The sequence below is a fragment of the Heloderma suspectum genome, chromosome 17 (assembly GCF_057233095.1).
Source record: "Heloderma suspectum isolate Gila_16-S chromosome 17, 16-S_ref, whole genome shotgun sequence".
Classification (NCBI taxonomy): Eukaryota; Metazoa; Chordata; class Lepidosauria; order Squamata; family Helodermatidae; genus Heloderma; species Heloderma suspectum.
The window spans coordinates 22,618,944-22,639,798 of NC_139474.1; the positions used below are offsets into that span (position 1 = coordinate 22,618,944).

The window sequence follows — 20,855 nt, forward strand, 5'->3', positions numbered from 1 at the left end:
TTATTCTGTGGCTTGCATAAACTTTCATGCACATCTGCAGCATTAAAACTTTTAAGCATTTTCTTTTCATCCTAAATGTTTATATCTTGATGTTAATGGTAGTTATGTAAAACAACTGTTACTGTTTCTCTACAAACATGCAGAAACAGATGAACAAGGTGGCGGCAACAGCAATGGCCCTCAGCCAGGGTGGCTGAGACTCGGAAAGGCCATCAGCACTGGGCTGGACCGGGGGCGGGGGGGCAGCAGTGCACTGCTACCACCTATGCCAAGTAGCGAAACAAAGGGGAAGTGACCAGCAAGGAGTGTCTGGAGGGTGCCCCCCGCCCCAAGGCTCCCTCAGCACCAGTCACGTCAGGTCACTTTCAAGGGACCCACATGGTGGGGGGGAGGTACAGGCCAGTGGAGGAGAAAAGAGGACAGGAGTGCTGAGGAACGTGTGGGGTTTGCTACAAGGACTGGATTCACAGACAGGAGAAGGCAAGGGATTTGAACACCCTCGGCAGGCCCCCTGAAGACTGAGAAGAGCTCAAAGCCAACTGTGCAGGGGATGGCAAACTTGCCCCCCCACATGCCCCCCCAGCTGCTCCTCCGTCCTTGGGCGCCACCACCAGGGAGGAAGGGGGCCTCATGCTCAACCCGGGGGCTCGGAGGCTCCCCTGCTTCAGAAGCCCATTCCATAATTCGGTAGGAAATGAAGGTTGCTACTTGTTCTTTACCCTCCGCATCGTCTGCACCTCCAGCATCAGTTCCTGCCTGGCTGCCGTCTGGCAAGGGAAGAGCAGCGTTAGACCCCTCCACCTCGGCTGCGCAAGAGTCACCAGGAAAGAAAAGAGAGTGCGTTGCCGGAGGGGGCAGGAAGAGAGAGAAAGAACCGTGATCAAAACCCCAAATCACAGGAGCCTGTTAGTGCCCAGCACCCAGAGAGCATCCAGACAGCGGGAGGGAGGGAGACGGGGACCAGGTGCATGCAGTAAAAACCGCTCAGACTTATCAGAACACCCAGGCCCAGCAAAGACAGGAAGGAGAGAAAGAGGGGGCTATGCTCTGCAGACCTGGGTTCAAATCCCAGCTGAGCCCTTTGCCTTCCGCATCCATGTGCACTGCCTTGCTTGGGGGGGGTGGGGGGAGAAGCATGTTAGTCTGCAGCCTCCACACATGCCACACATCAAAGGGTTAGACATCTTCAAGATGTCACAGGATTATTAGTCACTGATCGCAGACTGCAAGTTGTCGCCAAGGACGACGTCTTCCTTTTGGGGGGTGTAAACTGCACAATGTCTAAACACTCCCTAGCCCTTGGGACAAGCCAGCTGCCCAAATAAGCCCTCAAGGGCCTCTGGCGGCATTCGGCCACCCTCTGCCCGTTGCCCAGCACGAATCTGCTGCCCTCCCCTGCGGGCCCTTTCCCACGAGGGCAATCCACTTAGGGAGGAGGATAGAATGGATGGATGCGCCCGATCTCATCTGATCTCGGAAGCTAAGCAGGGTCAGCCCTGGTTAGTGCTTGGATGGGGGGCCTCCTGGGAATCGGGCTTCCTGCACAGAGCAGGGGGTCAGACTCGATGGTCTTGCAGGCCCCTTCCCCCCCCGTGATTCTATGACCCAGACCTCCCTGGCCAGCAGAGCCATCCCTACCTTTCCTCACCACCTTGTAGCCGCCCTGCCCCTCGGCCTCCGGGGCGCCCCCTTCCAGGGCCACAGGGGGGCCCTCCGCTACCCCCGTGCTCTGGGCGCCTCTTTCCTCAGGCCCACTCGTGCTGCCCTCCAAATGCCCAGGGGGCTCCGCAGGCCTGCAGCCCTCTGAGGGCAGCTCTTCCCGGCTGCCTGACTCCTGGCCAGCCGGCGCAGAGCCCCAGTGCAGGTGGGTGCCGACCACAGACAGGGTGGGGGTCAGGTCCTCCTCGGGGTCCAGCTCTCGGCAGGGAAGGAAGCTGTGCAGGAGGAGATGGCGCAGGGTTTCCACTGCACAGAAGAAGAAGATGGAAATTAACGCCACCCGCCTGGGCCAAGCGGGGTCCTGCTGAGGCCGGACAGCGTCCTCGCCCTGCTGTTGTCTCTTCGCCCTGCCCAAGGCCACGTTCCATGCCCAAGTCGGCCTCTCGAGGAGGAGCGGGGAAAGGGCCAAAGGTCAGCAGTGCATCTCAGACTTGATGGGCAGAAGGTCCCAGGTTCAATCCCCGGCAGCAGCCCCAGACCCCTGCCTGGAACCCTGGGGAGCTGTTGCTGCCAGCAGACAGTGCCAGGCGAGACGCACCAGTGGGCAAACCCGATCGCTTCCCGCGTTCTCATGCAGTGCGGCCGAGGCGTGAGATGGACCACCGGGAGAACAGGTGAGGAGGTCGTGCTGCCATACCCACAAAGCCCTCCACGGAGGACAGCCACGCCACCTCCCTCCCCAGCCCTGTAACACCGTGACAGAGATGCGCGTACTCAGAATGGGGCCAGGAGTAGAGGAAGTGGAAGGGCCGGGATGGGGTGGGGGGACGCCGGGGGGAACCGCAGGGGAAGTCCAGGGCAAGCGGGACACAGCGGCCCTCACCATCCGTCAGGGCCAGCTCAGCCAGAAACGATGCAGGCTCTGGCAGGGCCCCGGGCCCCGGCCTCTCCTCCTCCTCTGGAGGGGGAAACACCTCTGCCTCCAGGGGGGGCAGCAGCAACGCGGCAGGGGGCAGCCCTTCTTCCTCCTCCTCTCCCTCGCTGCCTCCAACCTCCGGTCCTTCCACCAGTACTGGCTGCCTCTCCTCAGCCAGGGCTTCAGTTGGGGTCTCATCTGTTGGGGGAAAATGGGGGGGGCACAAAGAGTGTGTGAGGGCCGGAGCCACCGCAATGTCCAAAGCCGGGAGGGGCACGGGGGCTTTCTCGGAGAGGCCAAGGGAGAGGGGCCTTCCCTCTGCCCCAGGACCCTCTCACGGTGGCGCTGCTTATGAAGGCAGGGCCCCGTTCACACCACATCCCAATGCCAACTGCTTGGCAGGATATTCCCGGAATGCCTTGCAGCCTTGCCAGCCCTCAGCAGCGGCCACCACTACCCTCCAGGTCTGCGGCTGGGCACTCACCCGAAGCCCGCTCCTCCTGCTCCCCACCTTGGCTGGAAGCACAGTTCCCTCGGGCCAGGCTTGAAGAGAGGCTGCCCTCCTGCAGCGCCAAGCTAGGGAGGGAGATGTCCAAAAATGGGAGGGAAAATGGACACACACACCCCAACCTCAGGCTGGAGGGGGTCCAGCATTCCCCTGCCAGGCAAGGGGCGCGAAGCGCGTGAGGGGGCAGCCTGAGTTGCGGGGGGCTCTTAACCAGAAAGGGACAGGCCGTTCTCCTGCATTGGCCCCAAAGAGCAGGATGTGCTCCCACAAGAACTATGACTGGCCCCTGCTCTCTGGGCCTCTGCAAAGGGTGCGAAGAGGCCTCTTTTCATTTTGGCCTTTTAGATTATGGAACTGTTTATGCGTCTTACTGTTTAATGTTCTAGATTTAACTCTCTTTAATTGCTGTACAGGGCCTTGATGGCTTTTTAGAAATAAGGTGGTATATACAGTTAATACTCAACGATAAACATCCCCTCCTGGGCTCTTCCCCACTTTATCCCTCAGTGGGGCCCAGGGCCAAAGGGCATCTCCTCAAGTCGCCCTTCACCAGAGGCCTGCCCCCCTTCGCCCCTTGCCCACGCAGGTGAGCCACAGGGCTTCCTCACCTGGCTGGTGCTGGCCGGGACAGAGGCAGCTCCTGGGAGTGGTACTTGGGGGGAAAAGCAGCGTTTCGGGTGGCGCTCTTCACTGCCTCTTCCAGAAGTTCCATCCACCTGCCAGGCAAAGAAGGGGAGACACTCTCAATGGCCCAAAAGAGAATCCGGGGGGTTTCTTTTAGCCTCATTTCAGGGACCAAACTGGGACATAGCATTCAAGCTGTGCCTTGCCCAACGGTTCCAACACTCCTCTCTCCCTGCTGGAATGACCTCACCTAATACACTCAGGAACCGTATTTGCCCTCTTTGCAGGCACACCACCCTGCTGGCTGTTCTCCCACGACCCCTGCCCCCACCATTCCCTTCAGGAGCAGCACACCACTGGCATTCATCTTCACACCACTGACTGTCTCTCTCCCTCTCCTCCCAGCGCCATGCTGCTTACATTCTTCGTCTCCTGCTCTTCCCCACCAAGGCAAAGGGAAAAAACCTTACACGTTCTTCTCTGAAGACGTCGAGGCAACCAGCTCATAGATCTGGGGTCCCAGTTCAGATGTGCAGATGATGAAGAGGGCTCGCTTATCTGAGTGGGGAACAGAGGCGGGGTGGCCCAGGACAGCACGCCCCGGCCAGCCTGCTTAGCTTCCAACATTCATGCCGCAGCCACACACAGCAAAGTAGGCTGCGCTTCTCCCACACAGGGGTTTGTATCCTGGGCGGCATTTGGTGTTTTCCTACACAGCTCTCTTCTGGCTTAAGAACATTCCTGAGTTTTGCCTCAGGGATTCAGCCGCACCGGCCTAGACCCGCCTTCCCCAGCCAGCAGGGCCAGTGATCAGGAATGCTAGGAGCTGTAGTCCAAAACATCCAGGGAGAGCCAGGTAGGGGGAGGCTGGCCTGGGCCCCACAGCCTCCGCCACTCTTGGTCCCACGGTATCTAGAAAGTGCCCATTCAGAGGCGGGAGAACCTCTGGGCTGAGCCGGGTAAGGGCATGGGGGTTGCTTGGCTTCCCCTTCTGCAAATTGTGCCTCTTCCTTTCCAGACAGGAGCGCGTGGCAAAGCGGCGGCGGCTCCCCCGGGCAAGGGGCCGACACGAGGCTGGCCTGCCCACTCCCGCTCGCAGCTCAAGGCTGGCCTGGAGTGGAAGCAGCTCTGTGGCCCATGTCTCTGACGAGCAGGTCCCTAACAGGGAGGGGCTGTCAGGCAATGGAGCGGACACTGCCTTGGGGTGGGCTGGGGGTCCCCTTCACAGGAAGGAGTTAAGCACAGGCTGCACGTCCATCTCTCAGGAGTGCTGGAGCAGCACTGCAGAGCCTGCTGGACCAGATGACCTGCAGAGTCCCCTTCTACTCTATGATCCCAGATTCAGTTTGCTTGCTTTCTGGGGTGGGCAAGATCTCCGCGACAGAGTGGGGTGGGCTGCTGGGCGCATTTGGGGCCACCTCAAGCAGCAGGAGTCGCCTTCCAAGCCAGCCCGATCCACAGTGCGCCGGTCAATGGCAGGGACTCCCAGGGAAGCGCATTTAGAGTTTCATGACTAGCGGGCTGCCTGCTTTCAGGGCAGCTTCTTTGTCCCCCTAGCCCAGACTGTGCCTGCCTCCTCTGAGCGACGGCAGCTCTCCAGGGGTCTGAGCAGAGCACGGAAGAACCTTCCCCATCACCTGGCCCTTGGGGGTTGAAGCCAGGGCCTCCTGGGTACACAGCAGTGCTCGCCCTGCAAGCAGGAGGCTGTTCCTCCCTCCCCGCTGGTCTGTTCTTGGACTCTGAGCCACCTTGACAGATTGTCTCGTTTGCCCAATGCCTTCCATCCGTCCCTCGTGTCCTTTCGTTTCACTGTTGCATTATTGGTTTTTGACCTTTTTACCACTGTACTGATGCGTTCTTACTTATATGGGAAAAAACCTCCATAAAGACGGCTCCCAAAAAAAGATTGCACCATGAAAATGGCATCTTCTTCCCACCCAGCACAGGGAGTAAAATCACATCTTTCCTTGCTGCTCCCTGGGGACAGAAGCTCCTTGGGGCTACCAGGATTTGGGCAAATCTGCCGGGCACATGGCACCAGCCTGCGTGGGGAGCTGGGACCCGGATGGCGAGCGGAAGCAGCCAGCCACCTTCCCAGGCTCACCTGTGGCTACAGAGCGGATGAGGACAGCATTGAGCTTGAGGACAGGACTGAAGGTCTGCTTGATGTCCGAGGAGCCCAGCGCCATCTTGCTGTGGCACTTCAGAACCAGCTTCTCATCCTGCCGCTGGAGAAGTACCAGGAGATCTTCAAGCAGCAGGACGTGCAGATCTGAGAAAGAGAGTGCGCAAGCACCTGAGTGCCCAGCCCCATGCCTGCCCCCCATCTCCTCATGAGTGTCACTGAGGCAGAGGGCTGCATGTTCTAACCCCACTGGGCTCACGGAGACGGGGGTAGGAGGCGTGCCAGTCAAATCAAACCCCTTTAGTCTAAAGAGTACCACTCAGATCTGCCTGTCTGCAAACACTCAGTCAAGACCTTTTTATTCTAGCTGACTTTTAAAAGCCACCAGTAGGCTGAAACAGAGGGAGATGGGAGGGGAAGTGGGGCCATTCCAGCAGCCCTGCTGAAAGCCTTCTGAATTCTCCCCTCTCTTCCTTATCCCCTTTTCCTTGCGTGTCATGTCTTTGTAGATGGCAACCCTGCAGGCAGGGCCAGTCTTATTTTTACTGGATGCACGCAAGCCGCTCTGGGAGCCTTTTGGGCTGAGGAGTGGCATAAAAATACTGTAAATAAACAAATGAGTAAACACAATCTGTGATCTGTTTTATAATCTTAAATAGTGCTGTACTCGTTGACGTTCCACCTGCTGGTGCTTAATTATTTTGTTTTTCAGAGCTGTCTTGGTAATTATTTGAATAGAAGAGCAAGACATGAACCACGAAGGGACCCGGAGAAGGAAGCCCTTCCCGTCCCAAGGGCTGCGGGGGTCGGCTACTCACCCACGGTCTTGTCCTTGCTGATCCGCCAGCTCAGGAGTCCCTCGTGGATCATGTGCCGGCTCCGAAGGTCCAGGTTCTGGGCAAGGGAGGCAGAAAAGGCAGCGCGTGGAAGAAGGCGGTGAGCGGGGGCCTGTCTCCCGTAAGGGGGGGCCTGCCAAGCCCTGGCCGTACCTTGAACTCTGCTGCCAGGGGGTTGCTGGTCCGCTCCAGAGAGGTCGTGTCCAGGCGCTTCTGATAGGCCTCCAGGCGGTGCTGGTTTTCTGCCCGCTTCACCGCCTCGTTCACATACCTGAGGATCTCGCGGCACTGATCCCGGGCCCGACACAGCTTCGTGTGTTCCAAGGTCTCCCCTAATTGAAGGTGCAGAGGGAGGGGAGGCTGCTCAGAGCTTGGGCTGGCAAACGTGTGTCTAATCCCGAACTCCCGCCCTGCAGAAACAGCCCCAGCGCCCACTCATGCTGCCGCGGAGCAGGCAGCATAGCAAGCGGAACTGGCAAGAATGGATGGTCCTCTGCAGAAGCCATTAGCGCTGTGTGTGTTGCAAGCCAACAGTGAGTGCTGGAAAGTATTCTTGGGAACAGGGCAAGGAAGGTTGCATCACGCGGGCTGGTCAAGCACTGGAAGCAGCAAGCTGCTGGGCTTCGGAGGGAGGCCTTCGTCAGGTGCTTCTGGCACCAATGGTGAGACTGGCTGCACGGAGAGCCAGCCCCGTGAGGGTCAGACGGCAGAACTGGGAGCAGTGCCGGACCAAGTCCAGAACTTAGGGAGAGGCCATCAACTTGTAAAAGGCAAGTTCTGATCTGTTTGGAAGAGAGATCCTGGAGGAACAGAAACCGGCCACACGCGCTCGTGCCAGCTCTGTCCGCCAGGTCTTCCGCTTAGGCAGATGCGAAGTTTTGATATTAGCTGTCAGACTGAGAGGGACTTGGGCTTTACTGTTTTACCAATATGCTTGCTATCATTTCCATTGTACTTCTAGTGATTATAACTTGCGTGTGTTTAGAGATGTTTGTGACCTGCCTTATCACAGTGAAACCATGCTATTCTCTTGGACTGTTTGAGCAATAAATATATATATTCCTTAATACCAACGGTGTGTTTGAGAGAAGCTTCAGAGACCACTGCCTTTGTCAATTCTTGAAGCCCTAAAAGCTCAAGGAGGCTTTGAACATCTGTCACTGAGTGGGGTCTGTCCTTAAAGCCGCTACATTCTCTCTGGATCAGGGGAACCTCAGCTATGCCCGTTCAAGCAGGAGAAGCAAACTAGTCAGATCAAGTGAGGATAAGGTGCCCGCCTCATGCCAAGCGGGCGGGGGGGGGATGATAGAGGTGACAGAGAGATGCAGCCATCTTGAGAAACCCCTCCCACGTACCGTGGGTGTGCTTGATGATGTTCTCCAGCAGCAGGGGGTACTTGGTCAGACGCTGCATCTCCGAGACGATGAGATCTTTCAGCTGCAGGCGGCGGCACTGGGGGTTGCTCTCGGCCTCCTAGGAAGGAGAGGGAAGAGGGGGAGAGAGAGGGGGAGAGAGAGAGAGAGAGAGAGAAGACAGGCAGGCAGTTTGGGCAAGGTACAAATGAGCAAAAGGAGAGCAGGGAGACACTGGCAAAGACATACATCCAGGGGACGGTTTAAATAACGTTGTCCTCAGTGGACGAGGTCTTGGTAGCTTGGGGGTTTTGCGATTTAGGGGCTGGGGGGTGGGGGACCAAGAAGACAGCACTCCCCAAGAAAGGAAGGAAAGCTGGGGCAATTGTGGTGTGCAGCAGCACTTTTAGCCGTATAAACAGCGAGGAGGGGAGGAAGGAAAAGAAGCAGGATGAAGCACGTGGGGGACTTAGGGGGTTGGCAATGCTCTCTTGGTTGATCCCACATTCCCCCCCCCAGACTGCCTGCTTACTTGGGTGGGTGTGCGGGTGGGGAGAACAGGCCCCCCAGAACTCCCAGGAGGAGGAGATGGAGTAGTTTGTGCATAAATGCAAAGAGAGCTTCCAAGGACTCCCCCTTACATCACGCCCAAATCCATACACAGCTGAGAAGTCGCCGTCCATCCATCCCCATTTCACACACGCACACACGCGCGCGCACGCTGGAAGGGCATGGCTGGGGGCCATTGCAGTCATCACCTGCATGAAGAGCTGGAAGCGGGTCTCCTTCCGCTTCTTTGTCTTGATCAGCTCGAGGGCCGTGGACTGGCAGGCACAGAAGTCAGCAGCCACCTGCTGGATCTCCTCGCGCCCGGCCCCATCAAACTGGGGAGAAGGGGAAGGAGCGGGGCAGGGAGAGCCATCGGGTTAGTCTCGGACCGCCCTGGAAATCAAGGGGCCTAGAACAGGCCAGCCCCCAGCCCCACCTGCTCCCGGTGCGTTACCCGTGAAAGCATGAGGTCCCCAATCTCCGTGACGACAGGCCCTTCTTCTCGGAGCTTCTTCATTGATTCTGACAGGGAATCTGGACAAGGGAGGCAGGAAAGAGGGGGGAGGAAGAGGGGGTGTCATCCCAACAAGGGCTGTGCGCGCTCGAACCCACACGGCCTCTTGCCCTCCTTGAGCCACACGCTCTCAGCAGTAGCAAGACCATCTCTCCTAAAGACAGTGCTTTCACTTCCAGCCAGCAGGACAAATGGATTCAGGGCACGGCCCATAACAGACACTGGAGACTGGTATTCGGGGACTATGCTGGGGTCCCCGTTTTTCCCGCTTCTACAGGGAGAAACTTCAGAGACCTCCTAGAAATTCTTGTCTACACCCCTCAAACTTCCTACAGGTGGGATCCTTTGGCTTTTAGCACAACTGGTGGACACTCTCGCTTTCTGTTAGTTTCCATATAACCCATTTAAAGTACAATCCAGAGGACCATGAAAGGTTAAACAGACCCGGCTGTGAGAGAAAGACACGAGCAGCCAACCTCTCTGCCCCCACGCCATGCCACAGAGGCTGCTGAAGCTGGTGAACGACGACCGGGGGAGCGTCAAGAGGCCGAGCCCCTGGCGGGGGCTACTCAGATTTGCGCAGCAACACTGCCATCCTTGTGCACCTAATCCCTGATTCTGCGATTGGTTTTGATGCTCTGTTTTGACACCACTGTGCATTCCTGTGAGATGCTCAGGAAGGGAAGGGTATAACACTGGGAAGACCGAATGAAGATTCTGCTGCCGCAGACAGCCACAGGGAGCAAGAGGCAATTTGCAGAGCAGAGGGCTCCTTGCTGGGTATCCTAAAAACCTGCCTAGCGCTTCATCCACAGAGACTCTGCTCCCACTAGCCCCTGAGTGAGGGTCTTTTGGCGGCCGCCCCCTCTGCTTCTGACCCACCAAGGAGGAAATGGGGACCTGGGTCAGTGCCCCAGAGAGAAAGAGAGGCAGCCTTACTATGGGTCTCGATCAGCTCCGGGAGGTTGGGGAACAGCAGGGCCAGCTCCTCCCGAGACAGCAGGCTGTCCTTCCTCATGCGCTGGTAGAACAGGACATCCAGGACACGCAGGATCCGCAGGTGAGAGGCCTCCGTCACAAAAAGCTCTACGCAAGGATGGGGCAGCGGGGGGGGGGGATTAGCAAGAGCCCAGATCCCAGCAGCAGCTGGAAATGATGCAGCAGCAGAGCTCCAAATGCAGGTCCTGATGCAAACCCGGGGCTGCCTTCCTCCGTGTCTGTGCCGCGGGCTGATGAGGCGGGGAGGGTCAGGCTCCCTCCCCCTGAGCCAGAGCAAGCGCTGCAGCCGTCGCGCAGGATGGGGCGGGGGAGACGCCTTCCGGCCAGCCAGGCTGCCCGCTCTCCAGCCGAGCTTTCCCTGGCTGGCACCCACGGGCCTCCAGGGCCCCAGGCAGCACAGGGCTTTCCCCCAGCCTACCTGGAGATGCTGCCAGGGACTCCACTGGCAGCGGGGACCAGGGTGCAATCCCCCTCGCTGGCCGAGGGCTTTCCTCCTCCTCCTTCCTTGGGCTCATTAAAGCTCACCAGAGGTCCACGCAGCCCCCCGCCATCTCTCTCATCTTCCCCACAGATCCTCCGGGCTCCATGTCCAAAGGTTAGAGAGAAGCCCTATTCGGCAAGCCTGTTCTGGGTCTTATGTTCAGGGAAATTCGCTAAGGACAGTCTGGAGGACTCTAGTTCTAGCCTGCACCTGGACAGCCGAGAACCATTCCCTAGAAACCTCTAACTGGGCACCATTTCCCGCTTTGGTTTGAGATCTCCTCCCTCCTCCCCCCTGACCGCTCCAGAGCCTCCAAGAACAAGTCTTGTCCTTGGCGGCCCCCCACAGCCGCTGCAGAAACACCCCTCACCGTTGATGACTTCCTGGCGGTCGATCTCCCGCTGTGGCAGACTAGCCACGACATCGCGGCCAGCGGTGTGCTGCCAGTTCTGGGAGTCCAGCTCCTGCTCCAGGTCCGAAAGCTGCCCCAGCTCATCCTCCAGGAGGTGGGGGAGGAAGGCGTCTGCGCTGAAGCCGAGGTTTGGGGACTCGATGCTCCTGTGGGGGGGCAGGCAGGGGGAGTGCACGCACGTGTCAAGCGCGCATCTGCCCAGGTCCCCCAACCCCACAGAAATCCACAGACTCGAAGAGCCTTTCCACACATGGGTCTTGGAGCCCCACTGGGGCTGTTTATAGGCCGTGGCCATTGTGGATGGGGAGGAGGAAAAACCCGAGGGAAACACTTCAAATGCAAACAAGCATTTGAAGGAATATATTATATTTACAAAATGTATAAACCCCTCTGTATCTCGAGTGGTGAACAGTAAAGAAAAAACAATAAAAATGCAGAAGAACAAAAACACGTAAAATCAAGTTATACTGCTAAAGCTGTGGCTTATCATTCAGGAAAAGCTCATCTAAAGAAAAATGTCTTTAGTGGCCGCTGAAGACAAAGCAACGCTGGAGCCTGCCGGACATCAACAGGCAGGAATTCCACAGAGAGGGAGCCAGGGCACTGAATGGCCCACCCCCAGAGGGCTCCAGGGGGACCTCAGGCCCACACGGAGCCACCAGGAGCGCCTCAGCTAGGAACTCAGAGACTGGGCAGGGAGAAGGCGCTCCCTCAAACACCCCGAGTTGCTGAGGCCTTCATACGCCAGCAGCAGAACCACGCAGGTGGCCTGGCAGCAGGCAGTCAACCAGCGCAGCCCCCGGGAAAGGAGCGATGTGTTGAAAGGGGGCAGCTCCCCACCACGGCCAAGCCGCTGCCACGTTCCACACTAGGTGCAGCTTCCAGACCAGTCTCAAGACAGCCGCCCAAAATGAATGGTTTTATTGAAGGTATTCAGAACAAAAAGCCATTTACACATATCTGGACCTTGAAAATAATGCTGTGCTAATCTTTAATCAACCTGTTGCTAAAAAAAAAGTGACACACACATACTGTCATATCCTGTTTCTGTCCTCTGCATTTGGCAGGAGAAGCACAAAGTAGGTTTTGTATCCTCCCATGACTCCAAAGCCTCTTCCTCATATCCAGGTGCCCCACAGGGGGCAAAAGAGCTCCAACAAATGATGTCACAAGCACATGCTGGAGTCTCTCCCATAGCCCAGTGGGGTCAGGAAGGTGCTCTCTCTCTCTCTCTCTCTCTCTCACTCACACACACACACACACACACACACACAAACCATAGCTAAGAACAGGATAGTTGTAGCTTCATATTTTGAGTCCCCAGCACTTCAACTAAGAAAACCTTGTGCTCCCCGCCCCCCCTGAAAGGGGGCCCATTGCTCCTCATTCTGAAACCACGGATAGCTCACCTGCGCCCCATTTTGGGAGTGTAGGGTGGGGTGGGGTTTTCCAGGGATCTGGAGACATAAGAAGAAATCAGGAGGTCAACAGCCACCTCTGCACTGCGTTTCCCCACGGCTGCAGAAGGAGGTCAATCCGGCAAACACTCAACCAGGAACCGCTACGCTGCCCCTCCACCCCCTGCACCCAGAATTTAAAAACAGAGCAAGGCAGGGAGAGGGGAACCATACGGAAACAAGAAGCTGTGCATTTTGTAAACAACCCCTAAAATGGCTTTTCTGCTCCCTATTTCAGAATTGTCTTATCGAGAATGGAATAGGCTGTTTCGAGAATGGAATGGGCATTAGAATACATAATCTTGACTAAGATTACGCATTCTAAGCAGGTTAGACAGGAATGCACAATGCAGAAAAAAAAATCCCTCCGGAACTGGGAAATGCTTCCAATGTACTGGAATGATCAACATAACCATGGCATTAGTCCTCACAGATATTTTCACCAGTTCGACAACTGTTTAGTAGTTAACATGGTGACTTTTGACGATGTTTTTGATGCACCTCCACCAAATAGAATGAAAAAGTCGATGAAGTACTTTTCAGATTTCTTTCTTGGGCAGATGCTAATTGTAAAGGCTTTCTTTAGAACTACTAAAGAAAGTCTTGTGTGGCGCAGAGTGGTAGGCGGCAGTATTGCAACCGAAACTTTTCCCATGACCTGAGGTCGATCCCAGCAGAAGCCAGGTCCTGGGTAGCTGGCTCAGGTTGACTCAGCCTTCCATCCTTCCGAGGTCGGTAAAATGAGTACCCAGCTTGCTGGGGGAAAGGTAGTCATGAATGGGGAAGGCAACTGCAAATCACCCCGCTATAGTCTGCCATGAAAACGCCAGCAAAAGCGGCGTCCCTCTAGGAGTCAGCAATGACTCGGTGCTTGCACAGGAGGAACCTTCCCTTTTTCCCCTTAGAACTACTATGTCTCTGACTTTCTTAAGGTAGTTTTCTAACATGCTATTTATGTCTTCTCTATTTGTTGGATATTTTCTGGTCTTGTCCTATTACTGATTATTCTTTCACAATGCTTCAAGGAAGTCTTATAGCTTTCATGTAAATTACTGGATTTCATACATTCCCTCTCTCCGAAAGCCACATGGCCATAAAACTGCAACTGGAACAAGTGACAGACCTTCAGCAAACGTGAGCACCCTCGCATCAGCGCACACGCTGGCGGCAGCTTCCAGAGGGCAGAGCCACCCCCCCCCCCAGCTGTGATGGAGTCTTACCTGGCAGAGAGGCTGGACGCGGAAGACGACGCCGACTGGTGGAGCCGGGTGGCTTCAGCAGCGGCATCCATGTCTACGTCGCTCCGGGAGCGGGGAACGTTCTCCACTTTCCGCAGCCTCTTGAGCTCCTCCCGGCCCTTCAGGCTCTCTGAGCGGCCAAGCTTGACTTCAGACCTGGAACTGAAGCCATGAGCCGGGGGCGGGGGGAGGGAAGAGACGAGCTCTCAGGGCCTGCTGCAGACCCTCTGCTAGAGCTTGCCTGCTCTTTCAAGGCATCCTAGAGCCTCTTCCAGCAGAACAGGTGAACAAGGAAAAGCAGATCTCTATGCAGCTTCGTCCTCAAGGGGGCCTCAGGAACGAAGAGCACACCGGTGCCCCCCCTGCCCCTCTGGCCTCCTACCTGTCCAAACCCAGAAGGTCTTCGGGGAAGCTCCCCGTGGAGAGGCGCTGCATGCCGGCAGGCTCCTGGGCGTCATGGTGCTGGTTGTTCTCAAAGTGCTGGATGATGTTCCTCACATTGCCAGGCTTAACTGATCAAATGGGGGGGAGGAAAGCCAGGCCATCAGAAGACCCCCACTCTCTCAGCTGCGGGCTCGACCCCCCCAGGGCCACATGGGAGCACCAGGACCTGACCCAGCAGAGGGCCTGAGGCAGCCAGCCAGAGGCACTCCTGTAGCTTTAAGAGCTCCTGCAGCTTGTGATGCAGGGGTGAAAAAAGCTGAAGCAGCAGAAATCCCTCCTACCACATGGCTATCCCAGGCAGAGGGGCCCTGCCTGCACGCCCACCTCTGCCCCCACCCCACCCAAGCCCTGCTCAAGGTGGCTCTTTGCTGAGGAGGGAGATCCAAGAGTGGTTCCGAGGTCCAGGGTGCTTTTACCGGACCCCACAGCTGCCTCCAGCCTTGCCCAATTCCAGTGCCCCCATTAGCCACTGCAGGTGAAATGAAACTGGAAGGGGGCATCCGAAGGAAGGAAGGAAGGAAGGCCAGTTCTGCGGAATAGAGCAGCGGCTGGGAGAGTGTCCCTCTTCCATGCCACTCTGGGGTGCTGAGGATTCACTGGGATGGGGGACTGCAGGGAGCTTCTGGGGCGAAGGCGAGGGGCAGGCTGCCCGCCTCCTCCCAGGCCATCTCCTGTGCTCTACGCTGCACGTCACGAAGGAACGGAAGGCGCTCCGAGGGCCCGAGGTGGGGACCGGCAGCAGCTAGACCAGAAGGGGTGTTCGCCCTGCCTGCCAGGCCATCAGGTGACCGCAGAGGGACCTAATCACGCCTGGAGATGCCTGCAAGCCAGCTCTTAGAGGAACAAGGCGCGCACCCCGCTCCGGCCAGGCCAGCCCCATGCACAGAGGGAGCCTGTGTGGCTAGCCGGGCTCGTCATGAGAGAGCCTGCAATAAGAGCCACGACAGAACTGAGCACCTTCTCTTGAAGAAGGGCCCCCCCAAATCTGAAAAGAAGCCGTGGGGGAGGGGGCTCGGAACAGGAAGCAGTTGGAAGGGGGGGAGGTTTTGTTTTTACCTTCCACAGGGGACAAGGGGACATGAAATGCTGAAAAGAAAAACAAAAATGGAAATGTCAAAATTAAGCGTGCACAGCACTGATGAAAGACAAACAAGCAATGCCAAAAATGAGAGGAGCAGAAGAAGCAGCCGGTGGAGGGAGCCTGCTGGACCCAGCCAGCCAGCCAGCTAGCCTGGGGAGCAGAAGACCCAGGCCCTCCTGGGGGGTGGAGGGTCAATGCCATCAACCTGCACACAGCGCAGCCTCCGTCCCCCCCTCCCGCCCCCCCATGACTCACTGCTCTGGGACGAGCTTTTGGGCTTCCCAATGTACTTGAGGATGGGGTTCCGCTTCTTGTCCTCCGCCATCGCATCTTTGTCTTTCTTGGTGGTGCTGCTCTGTTGACCGGGGGGGGGGGGGGGGCGTTAGGAGAGGCACGGAGATGGTGGGCCGCACTCCCAGGGGGCTGGATGTGTCTCCAGGGCCCCAGCAGCCCCCCTTCACTCCCCGCCCCCCACCCACACACCTTCTTGGTCTTGGGGAAGAATGGCAGCCACTTGTCCTTCTCCTGCGCCTTCTCGGTGACGCTGGCCAGGCGCGCCTCCCGTGGGCGGATCCCCGCGTGGCTCATGAAGGTGTTCAAGGCAAAGCTCATGGGGGAGCTGCGGGGGGTGAGGCAGGGGGACACAGGCGAGAGAGAAGGAGGCGGCATAACCGTGAGGGCTGGGAAGAGACGCAGCCAGCCTCAGGGCTCAACTGCTCTACACCTCACCCACCCACTGGGCACACAACGCTAGTGCCCGGGGCAAAGGGACAGGCAGTGGGACCTCCAGGCCCTCGGACAAAACGGGGCCTTTCCCAGCAGCTGGGACTCGGGGCTCCTCTTCAACTGGAGACGCTGTTCCAGGGGTGGCGCCCAGGGCCTTCTGGCGGCACAGCTGGTGCCCGCCCACCTCAGACACACGGAGCAGCAGTCTCTTCTGCCACACGATCCAGGCCAAAAGGCCTCCGCGCCCGGGCACTGACCAACAGGCTGCCCTCATTGGCCTGCCTCTGTGCCCCCAGAGAATGCGCCCCAGGAGGACCCCGGAGGCTGCAGCCAGCCCTTGGGGAGAACAAAAGCTGAGCTGCAGCACACGGCCCACCCGTGGAGGCCACTCGCTCCCTTATGGGGAAAAGCAGGGCGCACAAGCCAGAGGCCGTGGTGGTGCCACTGTGCAGAACGCCAAGCCGGAGCGCGGCCCCCTTGGTCCTGGGCTGAGGGGGAGGCGCTTGGCGGACTCTTCTGCCCGCCCCAGGCCTCGGAGGGGGCTCGGCTGGCCCATGGGACCTCGCTGGAGCAATGCTGGCGCTGCTGTGGAGCTGTCCGTGGCCCTGAATGAATCTGGCCTGACCCTGCTTGTGACTGATCGCCCACCCACGGAAGAAAAAGGCATCCACACACACGGCGCCCTCCAGCGGTCCCCAAGGGGAGGCCAAAGGCATTCTGGGAGGAAAGGAGAATTCTCAGCCACGAGGCCCATGAGCTGGGATGGACGCCTGAAGGGGGGCCGCGAACCCAGGGGCAACTGAGCAGGAGCACCAAGGGAGGCCCTGCTCCTACGCGCTCTTCTGGCAGCTGCGGTTCACCCATCCGCTGGAACCCCAGTTGCAAACGTTAATGTTCCAGGCCGCTTCTCTGCCAAAAAGGCCTTCAAAGCGGTTTGCGCAATAAAAAATGTAAGATCAGAAGTCCAGGAACAAAACAGTCCACATAAATACATCACAGCAGCAGACACAATGCAAGAGGAGCACAACAGGCTGCCCAGCGGAGACCTCCCCAAAGCATCCCGGGCTGAGGATGGCCCTGGGTGCCGAGTTCAAGGGAGCCTCACTCACCTCCTCTCTTCTTCGTATTTGGACCTGGAGTGAGAAGGAGAAGGAGAGGGTCAGGCACCTTCCCACCCAAGCATGCCCCACGCAATGCCTCGCAGATGCCAGCGGGCACAGACAAGAGGTCTCCCATTTCCTGCTCTTGCCCATTTAGCCTGGAGTGCAAATCATCACGGGTCAACAATTGTGCTCACCACTGGCGAACCCTTTCTCTTTATTCTGGCGAGAACCCGCAAGAGCTGATAGCTGCGGCGCACACCAGAGAAACCTCCCTCTGGCTTGCAGGCCCGGCTGTAGCTCAGCCGGAGGCCTGGGAAATTCCGTGAGCAAGAGAAGGGCGGGCGGGCAGGCAGGGGGCAGATCTCTCCGAACTACACCAAGCTGGAGAGGGGCGTGCGCAGCACCGAGATGTCTCCAGGGCCCAGGCTCACAAGGCCAACACACACACACGGAGCTGGGAGAGGGCTTGGCGAGGAGGGAGGACGTGTCCCTGCCGTTACAAGGGGCCTCCCTCCAAACCTCAGCAAGGCACCACAGGGCAAGACCTGTCCTTCAGGCAGGGTTAGCACTGACTCCCCATCCTGGTTGGCTACTGGGGTGACCCAAACGGGCACCCCGCCTGGGCACCCCGCCTGGACAACCCTGGGCTTCATTAAAGGGCCCCCTTCGTATCCACCCCCACCCCCTCGTCCTCCAATCAGAGGGAGGGCTCAGCTGCGTGCCAGGGAGGTGCCCATATCCAGTGGCACGCTTGCGCTCTGTCTCTCTCTCTGCAGGGGCAGGACTCCCAAGACCAGCCACAAAACAAACAAGATTCTGCATCTGGCAGAGCCCTCCTGGCTCACAGCCACAAGATCTGGTCAGAGCTGATGATTCGCTCCTGCTTCTCCCCAATCTGCTGGCATTAACTTGATAACAACAGGGCCTTAAAGCAAAGCAGAAGCCGCCCACTCAACCTCCGGAGCCGGCCAGGGGCAAAGCAGCAGGCAAGCGCCCACCCTGCGCGTGGCAGGAGGCTCCTGGCTGCCACTTGGAACCCTCCTTCCCTCCGTGGCAAAGCATCCCATGTAAAGTGGCCCAAAAGGAATCTCGGCGCCATGAGCGCCCTCCCTGGTCCCACCCTGTATGCCTGTGTCCTGCCCACTCCCCCCACTCACAGGATGTCCCCGAGCTGAGCGATCTGTTTCTCGGCCACTTCGCGCTCCCGCTGGGCGTCTCCGTCCAGGTCTATCAAGTCGTTCTCCCCATACAAGCTCCCAAGGCCCATTGTGCGCTTTGTCCTGCAAGCACAGGGATGGGTCCGTGGTGGGCCCCAGTTTCACAGAGAGTCATGTCCCCTGGGATGTGTTCCGCCCCATCTATGTCCCCAGAGCTCAAGGTAGCTTAGAATATTTATTAGAACAAAATAAAAATAAAATAACCCAGAGAGACCAGGGCTGAACCAGACAGGCCTTTGGTCCAACCCGACAGGCCTCTTCACACGATGAGTTGCATGCAAGCGGGCTTCACAATAGTTCTGAAGCAAAGAATGCACTCTTTTGCTTTTGCATCACGCACCCACCCCCAGCCTCAACTACCCACACACTCGCCACCCCCAAGCCAGACAAGGGCAGTGTGTTCCACACGTCTGGCTCTGAAAACAGACCCGAAGCGTCCACAGGTGCAAACCACGGCCACCCGGATGCTGCTGGGGCCCAGGAGATGTGCCGAACTTTGTGTCGACAACATTGAGTGCCTATACACTTCTGAGCTCAAAGCCTGAAATGGTGTGGGGCCAGGTGATACTGAGACCACTTTCACCCGCATGGACCTTCATAGGCCTTGCTTGTGCACCCCCCTGGAAGATCAGCTAGGCCTTCAAGCACACAGAACAGGGCCTTCTCTATGGTGTCTCCTCAGCTTTGGAATGGCTGCCCGATGGAGCTGCGCCTCTCCTCCATGACTCACTCCTTCAACTGAGCCTTAAAACCCTTCTTTCAAGGATGCTCCTGCCTAGCCTGCACTGGGGGGCTTCAAGCTGGGGAAGGCCGAGTCGAGGCAATCCCGCCTCTCCCGACCGGCTGCCTTCCAGATGTTTTTGGACTACAGCTCCCATCAGCTCCAGCCAGCATGGCCAATGGTCAGGTGGGGGCAGCTCTGGTGCAAAACATCTGGAGGACCCAGGTCAGGAGGAAACGCTGTGCTGGCTTAACCCTGAGCCCCGGAAGGGGAACCCAAAGGCCCACAGCACACCTGGGCAGCCACCCAAGCTCACCTGTAGTCCTGGATCTGCTCCTGGATTTCGGGCATGACGGCCTCTTGAGCCTCCACGAAAGCGCTTCTGACATCCTCCCCGTTCCGCAGGCAAGAGTCTGAAGGAGCCGTTGACGGGGAGGAGGAAGGATTATGGGGTGGCCCAGAGGGAGCCGGGCGGCTTCTATGACGGCAGCAGCAGCAGCCGCAACAGCAAGAGGAAGACCCCGCAGCTGCCCAGGAAGCACCTGGACGTCCCGCTTGCTCCGAAAGGCCCTTCTGGGCATGCCTGGCGGCCCCTGCCTGCTGCCCCCCGCCCGCTCTGCGACTTGTCCCGCCTGGGGCTGGGCCAAGACCTGCTCAGCAACCACAGCAGGGCCTTCAGATCATTCTCAGACCGAAGGGCTGTGCCATTGTCACTGACACATGTCTAATAGGAAGCTTTTAGGCGCTTGTCTCAGACACCCATTTCCACAGAGCTATGGAGCCTGGCTGGTCAGCAAATTCTCCCAAGAGTCGGGACACGGGAGTCCCCGAGGCAAGGCCCCCAGCTCCGCTATCCCAGGGCTCACCAGACCCTCTTCTCCGGAACACAGTCCCAACACCACAACAGGGCAAAGAAATGCAGCAGCTTTTGGAACTGAACAGAGAATATCTGCCCTGGGAACACTCCAGATGTGGCTCGGAAGGCATCACCCCACACAGGCTGGGAGTTCAACGTTCAAGTTCTGGGAAGGCCATGAGAGGCAACGGGACCCTCTCCGCCCCAGAGTGAGACCCTTCCAGGAGCACAAGGGGCTCTCCGCGTGGCCTCGGGAGGGTTTTGTGTTGGGCGGCAGGTGCTTTCTTTCTGCTGGATGAGACTGAGGGGGGCCATGGTGTCCAGCCTCCTGCACCCTTCCTTCCCGCAGTGGCCAGTTGGATGCCTCCAGGAAGCCCACAGGCAGGACGCAAAGCAGGCTCACTTCCCCATCCCCACCCCCTGTGCAGCTGGTGCCCTGGGTAGACTGCCTCTGGGTAGGGAGGTTCGCCAGGCAGGCTTCTTCTAGGCAGGTCTTCAGGAGAACTCTGAAGACCCGCCGCCCACGCCCACCCCCCGGCTTTTGCTGGCCTTCCCGCAGTGTCTTGGGCTGCTGGCTTTACTGGCAATTCCTGTTTTTATGAGTTTTATTGGAAAACTATGTTTTTATGGATTTTTACTGAGTATGTACTTATGGATTTTTATTGTATCCACTTTATATATTTCTTATCTTGTACAGTGCTTTGAGCGGGTTCCACCCTTACAGACGGCCTAAGAATAATTTTAAATAATAACAATTTTACTGGAGCTTCCATTTAGTAATTAAAGCAGTTGACAGACCTCTTTGCATGCCTCTAATCTCCTTTTAACTAAGCTTGTGGTTATCGTCACATCGTGTGGCAAAATCCTTCTCTATACCATAGCAGAGGGGAGAAGGACTCCCAGTCCAGATCCCTGGGCCAAGGTGAAACCTGCAGAAGGACCTTACAGGACGGGAGAGGACATCTCTCAAACCCTGTGGGCCATCCTGCCGCCGCTTTGGCTTCCGAGGTGGATTTATTTCTACGTTTGAATGGGAG

General features: G+C 57.8%; 1 protein-coding gene across 4 annotated transcripts in view; it reads right to left on the reverse strand.

The window, feature by feature from the left end:
* Positions 1-20,855, reverse strand: part of ARHGEF11 (Rho guanine nucleotide exchange factor 11) — a 63,431-nt gene that overhangs the window by 3,428 nt on the left and 39,148 nt on the right. For 3 of the 4 annotated variants that reach the window (XM_084823532.1, XM_084823531.1, XM_084823533.1), the window contains 23 exons: positions 19,279-19,375; positions 18,182-18,304; positions 17,031-17,054; positions 15,679-15,814; positions 15,451-15,550; positions 15,171-15,200; positions 14,053-14,182; positions 13,653-13,832; positions 12,385-12,432; positions 10,934-11,121; positions 10,023-10,169; positions 9,024-9,103; positions 8,779-8,904; positions 8,024-8,141; positions 6,822-7,000; positions 6,651-6,726; positions 5,812-5,979; positions 4,178-4,265; positions 3,692-3,799; positions 3,060-3,151; positions 2,543-2,773; positions 1,639-1,965; positions 720-806 (listed from right to left, as the gene is read on the reverse strand). In XM_084823532.1, coding sequence (XP_084679658.1) covers positions 720-806; positions 1,639-1,965; positions 2,543-2,773; positions 3,060-3,151; positions 3,692-3,799; positions 4,178-4,265; positions 5,812-5,979; positions 6,651-6,726; positions 6,822-7,000; positions 8,024-8,141; positions 8,779-8,904; positions 9,024-9,103; positions 10,023-10,169; positions 10,934-11,121; positions 12,385-12,432; positions 13,653-13,832; positions 14,053-14,182; positions 15,171-15,200; positions 15,451-15,550; positions 15,679-15,814; positions 17,031-17,054; positions 18,182-18,304; positions 19,279-19,375 — 2,883 coding nt within the window. The remainder of the gene's footprint in view (positions 1-719; positions 807-1,638; positions 1,966-2,542; positions 2,774-3,059; positions 3,152-3,691; positions 3,800-4,177; positions 4,266-5,811; positions 5,980-6,650; positions 6,727-6,821; positions 7,001-8,023; positions 8,142-8,778; positions 8,905-9,023; positions 9,104-10,022; positions 10,170-10,933; positions 11,122-12,384; positions 12,433-13,652; positions 13,833-14,052; positions 14,183-15,170; positions 15,201-15,450; positions 15,551-15,678; positions 15,815-17,030; positions 17,055-18,181; positions 18,305-19,278; positions 19,376-20,855) is intronic. The other variant, XM_084823534.1, reaches the window with a different exon arrangement.